Genomic DNA, 5,662 nt, shown 5'->3' on the forward strand with positions numbered 1-5,662 from the left:
TCTTCCTCTCGGCTTCTCCGGTTCGCACTCACCTCAAGATTCTCGCCGTTTCCTCTCATGGACGCTTCCCCACCGTTGTTCTCTCTCTCCGGCCGCTCCTACCAATAACAACGTATAAGGCCTTGTCTCATGAAAACACATTACACATCGCATGTCGGAGAAAAAGGAGGAGGAAGAAGAATACGAGGGCGAGAGAAAGGCCTGGGGAGGAAAACACTGATTTAACGAGAGGAGGAGAGAGGAGACAGTGCTGAGCCATGACTCCGGCGGCGAAGCTTGTCTGGTTTACATAGGATATGTCGGAGAGGATCCTTGTGCCGGCGCCGCCACCGCCTCCGGACGCGTTATCGAAAATGCCCCCGAAGTTCATCAAAAAACTTGAAATATGGTTTCCCTTCTCCAAAAACCAGACGAATCTAGGGAAATCAGACAGACACTGTTCTTTGCAGACAAGTGTGTATGTGTGTATATACACGAACGAGATTTGCTTGTTCTCGTACGAAATCCCAGGAAATAAACCAGCGAATAGATTAGAAACAGATCGAGACTTTTCACCAAAATAAGAGATGCGAGAATCAAAATCCGGACTGAATCACAATAACTAAAGCAAGAAAAAAATAATAATAAAACACAACTCAGAGGACTGAACTCGAGGAGAGAGAAAGAGAACGAAAGCAGGAAGAATGGAAATGAATTTCGTTTATGTTTGGTTCGAAATTAGTTCTCGCTGGGCTCTTCGTTCTCAATCTCTCTCTCTCTATGTGATAAGGATGACGAAGAAGAACATGCGAAACCCTAGTTTTTGGTAACTGGAAAGATGCTCGGTTTTCACTTGCATGTTGAGATTCTCTCTTTTTTTTTTTAAAGAAAGTGAAAGAGAGAGAGAGAGAGAGAAACTAAAAAAGCGTTTTTTCCCCTTATTTAATTTTTAGGGCTCATGGGTGATTTTGTGTATAAAACAGTGACGGGAAAACATTTTAATTCTTCCACTATGAAAATTTTAAATAAACAAAAGTGAAATCGGGGGTTTCTGTGGAAAACTATTATCTCGATGTAGATTTAGGCGGTTTTGTTACATGAAAGTCAATTTCATTTAATTTACCGGATCATTTGTTTCAATAAATTTATAAATGTATTAAAAAATTAATAAAAATGAATACTTTTGTAAATTGTACCAAATTCCAGTTTTTGCTACTATATGGTATTTAGGAAAATAATTGATGCAAATGGGTAAAAAAAAGATTAAGGAGAAAGGGAAAACTAAGAGATGTGGAGATTTAAAAGCCATAGAAAAATTAGAAAGGAGGGGGAGAGAGTGAGTATATTTTGCCAAAAGAAGTGGGTTGACTCTATTTTCGCTTGGGGAGGAGGAGTGGTCCACTTCACCCAACATGTCTCATTACCCTACCCGCCAAATCGCACGGCAAATAAAATAAAATAAATGAAAATGAAAATGGATAAGGAGGGGAAGGATGATGTTTTGGTATGGTTTTTTAGAACCGAATAATACCAAACCGAAAAATATGCTATCGTTTTCGAACGGTAATTTTTTTGGAAAGTCGAATTTTCAAAATCGAATCGAATTTTAAAAAATCCCGAAAATCTATTTTTTAAAAAAAATCTAAAATTTTCTTAACAAAATCGAATCGAAACGAAAAACTGAACCAAATAATTTTCGAATTAAACCCGAACTGTATGCCAAAACGTTCACCCTAAAGAGAGGGGGAGGGGGATTTTTGGGTCGCTAATGATTTTTCTGTCACTATATATATGTACATGGGATATAAATATATGTACCAAAGTCATGTTATAATATGGGTGAGAGGGTCGAATTCGAATCAATTCGATTTTCTAATCCGGTCAATAACATACAATTTATTGCAATCATATTGTATAAGAGAGTCCAAGGAAAAAAAAAATGCAAAGAACGGATGAAGAAACTTGTCAACAAGCAAGACATGTCCACAGGACAAAGAGACGCTCAAAAGCCAATTTTAGAAAGAAAAAAAAAACATCACACGCTGATTTTTTTTAATAATCGATTTTGATCAGATTATAATCCTAACAAAAAAATTGCAACTATAAATACGTGAATTTGAAAATAAAATTCTTCTTTATTTATTAGGGCAAAAGTTCAATGAGTTCCAGCACTTGAGGAACAATGTCAGAGGGAAAAATGTAAGTATGGTTTGTGTAAGTGTAATCACTAAGAGCTAGCTCTGGACATTACATTAACCTAACAAAAAAAAAAAGCAATTGAAGAGAAAAAATAGGGAAACGAACATTCCCCCCACTTCCCCCTGTTTCTTTTGTAAGACAAGACAGATTCATTATCAGAATAATAATAATAATAATAAGAAAAAAATAATAATCAGAGGAATAAATATTTTTTATTTTATTTTTGGGATGTGGTAACGGAACGGGGGATTTATTTCTCGTGAACGAGAGGGCTGTAGACGGGGTACCACATGTTGCGCGTTATGTAGTTCACCGTATCCTCCTATTTATCCCAAAATTAAAAAAAAAAATCAACTTCTGTTTTAAAAAAAAAAAAGAGGAAGTGAGATTATTATATAACGGAAAAGAAAATTGAAAGGTAACCGACCTTAGAGAAATGGCTCAGCTCTTTGGGTCCGACATCACCGTGGCCTTCTGCAATGTCTTCCTTTACAGCTGCTCTTAAGACAGCAGCCCCGACCTCCGCTGTTATGTGTCGGATGCTGCATTTTTCACGCACATGACGTACAACATTACTCACCTACATACATACATATATATATACATGCATGGAGAGGACAAATTCAGAGGAGGAGATGTATATATACTTGTTGATAGAAGGATAAAGGATGCCCTTCTTGACCTCTTCCTCCGTCATGTAGGATGCGAGGCTGTGTACATTTAAATAGAAAGGAATCAAATGCTATTCACATGGACATGGAAACATATGTAACATAACATGATCATGGCAAGAAGGTGCGTTAATGTCCTCTACCATTCGGCTGCTGCTTGAAGCATTCCGTCAGTCACGATACGTGCGCCAGATAGAAGCGTTCCTAACCCGATCCCGGGAAATAGGTACATGTTGTTTGCCTGATTCACATGGCCTCTTTTACCATTGCCTGCAAGTGGAAGGGAAATACACATTCCTTAGACAAGCCATCCTCATTTTGTTTTTACCATAATTCGGGTGAAACAGACCGAGGTCGACGTTCTGAAAGGGGCTTCCACTTGCAAAGACTATGTTTTCTCCGGCGTGCTTGAAAGCGTCAGCAGCAGTGCATTCGGCTGTCGGTGTGAAGAAGTTATAACGAAATGTCAGCAAAAACACTGCAACTTCAAGGAACGATCCCGATGGATGGCTCATTCATTTCGCGAAAAAGAGTAAAACAAACCATTCAAGGTAGGATTCGACATAGCAAAAATGCCAGGTCTGTTCGAATCGGATCCTCGCATTGCCTTGAGAACCTTCAGTATGGAAAAACCAACAAACGCTAAGCAACTCATATAAATGCTGAGATCAGTAAAGAACTCATTGTCGGGCGAGCCACCCAACCCACCTCTTCATTGAAGATACCGCCGACTCCAGACAGACCAAGAAGAACATGCGGCCTCGCCTCCTTCACCTGAACAAGTTTCCTATTAGGAATTTCTCAAGAAAACATTTTACAGGCATGGCATATATAGGGGTATAATCAAGCACGAGAAAATGACATATTCAGACCGTAAAAGATGATAGATGTCCTAATGCTACATGGTACCAGTAGGATATGAACAAGGGTACATCAACAAATTGGAACAATGAGATGACACTGTAATGCTTACCACTTCGACGATACCTGATCCTTCACGAAGACATGAAACCTGACCTAGATCTCTAGCAAAAGGGGCTGCTGCTGGGTCGAGGTTTGTCCTCTCCTTGGTGATAAGTCCCTGAAACCCGATCATCACTCCTTCTCAGTAGATTATTCAACAAAAAAACAAAAGGGCAAAATCTGACGAGGTAATCAGATGACATCATGACATAAACAATATGCTGACCAAAAGTAAAGGAGTATTACTATATGGACGAAAGCAGGAAGAGAATTAACATAAGATAACCTACAAAATGGTTAGACTTTTTCAAGTAGATTTGAAGTGGATAACTTATAAAATCAATGTGAAGCAAGCGTATAAGATTAACTTAGAAGACAATATGACATTGTCAAAGTCAATCTGATGCACGGAACTACGACAGCTACTTTTATAATCATGCAAAGAAAAAACAAAAATCCATGTGGGTGTGGATAAATAGAAGGAAACAGAGACGCACGTCTTTATCTATCAGGTAAAAGTTTTTCATTGCAGCTGTCTCACTAATGCCAGCCATCCTCGCAGCTGCCTGCACTGCCATCTTAAGCACTCCAAGCCCTGCACTGAAGGACGCAAGGGAAAACAAAAACTCGGGTGAGAAGATGTGAAGTAAAAGATACAAAAAAGATCCTATCAGAAGCAATGAATCTGTGTAAAATATTTAGATGAAATGGAGATTTCAACAAAGTACCTCCCAGCTCCGACCACGACAATCTTTTGGTTTACAAAGTCTGTCAAAGGCCGACCTTGGGCTCTTACCGTTCCCAAAAGTCCAGCCAGAGCAACACCAGCAGTTCCCTGCAAAAGATATACATGCAATTCTAAGTTAAAAGGCTAGTCTTTTAATCTCTGTTTCCGGTTCATAATCTTACAACAGCTGGGTTTACAGACAGTGCGAGTACATACCTGGACATCATCGTTGAACATGCAGAACCTTTTCCGATATCTTTCCAAAGTTTCAAAAGCCCATTTCATTTGGAAATCTTCAAACTATAATGGAAGTAAGATTCTGTCATGTTATCTTCCAAGCTGAACGGAATGGCTCTGAGAAGAAACTCAGAGCACCTATATATATGCATTACCTGCACAACAGCCTTCGGCCATCGTGTGAATACAGCTTCCATGAATTCATCAACAATCTCAAGATACTCTTCTCCTTCCAACCTACGTTCTCGAAGTCCTAAATCTGTAAAATGTAAGAGAGATATATTCATAACGTTTTGAGGAAACACATACATAAGCACATCGGGTGGACAAATCTCATCCGTTAAAAAAAAGTGTCACTCACAGAGATGGTTTTCTAGGAGCTTCTCATTATTTGTGCCCACATCTAACATAACCGGCAAAACCTGGCAGAAACAAGTATATTCTGAATAACATGTTGAAAACCTTATGCACACAAACAAATTATGTTGGGATCCACATACTCTCTGTGGATTGATGCCCGCTGCAGCGACATACATATCAAGCTTCCCGATAGGAATTCCAATTCCCTGGACTCCAAGATCACCCAGGCCGAGAATACGGCTACCATCTGTAATGACTATCATATCTACCTGCACGATGGAAGGAAAACTTGTAAGTCTCATAAATTTAAAAACCAGGATCCCATTTGTGCATATACTACCTGCTCAGCAGGCCAATTATATATCATAGACATCATCTCTCCTTTGTCTTTTGCGCTGAAGTACATTCCCCGTGGTCTTCTATACAGTCCCGAGTAGTTCTGACAAACCAGCCCAACCGTGGGAGTGTATATAATCGGGGCAAAATCTTTGATATTATCGATAAGGACCTGCAGAATGGTGGGGGG

At 39.3% G+C, this 5,662-nt stretch overlaps 2 protein-coding genes across 2 annotated transcripts in view; both read right to left on the bottom strand.

The window, feature by feature from the left end:
* LOC104817016 (homeobox-leucine zipper protein ANTHOCYANINLESS 2-like) overlaps window positions 1–898 on the bottom strand; it is a 5,480-nt gene extending 4,582 nt beyond the window's left edge. The window contains exons 1-2 of the mRNA XM_010546073.2: window positions 185–898; window positions 4–98 (exon numbers count right to left, since the gene is read on the bottom strand). Of these exons, the coding sequence (XP_010544375.1) occupies window positions 4–98; window positions 185–370 (281 nt within the window). The 5' untranslated portion in view covers window positions 371–898. The remainder of the gene's footprint in view (window positions 1–3; window positions 99–184) is intronic.
* A 1,196-nt stretch (window positions 899–2,094) lies between these two features.
* The window catches only part of LOC104817017 (NAD-dependent malic enzyme 2, mitochondrial-like), a 4,949-nt gene continuing 1,381 nt past the window's right edge, over window positions 2,095–5,662 (bottom strand). The window contains exons 4-18 of the mRNA XM_010546075.2: window positions 5,477–5,644; window positions 5,277–5,405; window positions 5,138–5,198; window positions 4,932–5,035; window positions 4,756–4,839; window positions 4,541–4,647; window positions 4,310–4,412; window positions 3,823–3,930; window positions 3,558–3,623; window positions 3,393–3,465; window positions 3,199–3,285; window positions 2,993–3,119; window positions 2,826–2,888; window positions 2,606–2,720; window positions 2,095–2,500 (exon numbers count right to left, since the gene is read on the bottom strand). Of these exons, the coding sequence (XP_010544377.1) occupies window positions 2,429–2,500; window positions 2,606–2,720; window positions 2,826–2,888; window positions 2,993–3,119; window positions 3,199–3,285; window positions 3,393–3,465; window positions 3,558–3,623; window positions 3,823–3,930; window positions 4,310–4,412; window positions 4,541–4,647; window positions 4,756–4,839; window positions 4,932–5,035; window positions 5,138–5,198; window positions 5,277–5,405; window positions 5,477–5,644 (1,467 nt within the window). The 3' untranslated portion in view covers window positions 2,095–2,428. The remainder of the gene's footprint in view (window positions 2,501–2,605; window positions 2,721–2,825; window positions 2,889–2,992; window positions 3,120–3,198; window positions 3,286–3,392; window positions 3,466–3,557; window positions 3,624–3,822; window positions 3,931–4,309; window positions 4,413–4,540; window positions 4,648–4,755; window positions 4,840–4,931; window positions 5,036–5,137; window positions 5,199–5,276; window positions 5,406–5,476; window positions 5,645–5,662) is intronic.

Source organism: Tarenaya hassleriana, unplaced genomic scaffold, assembly GCF_000463585.1.
Source record: "Tarenaya hassleriana unplaced genomic scaffold, ASM46358v1 Cleome26, whole genome shotgun sequence".
Classification (NCBI taxonomy): domain Eukaryota; kingdom Viridiplantae; phylum Streptophyta; class Magnoliopsida; order Brassicales; family Cleomaceae; genus Tarenaya; species Tarenaya hassleriana.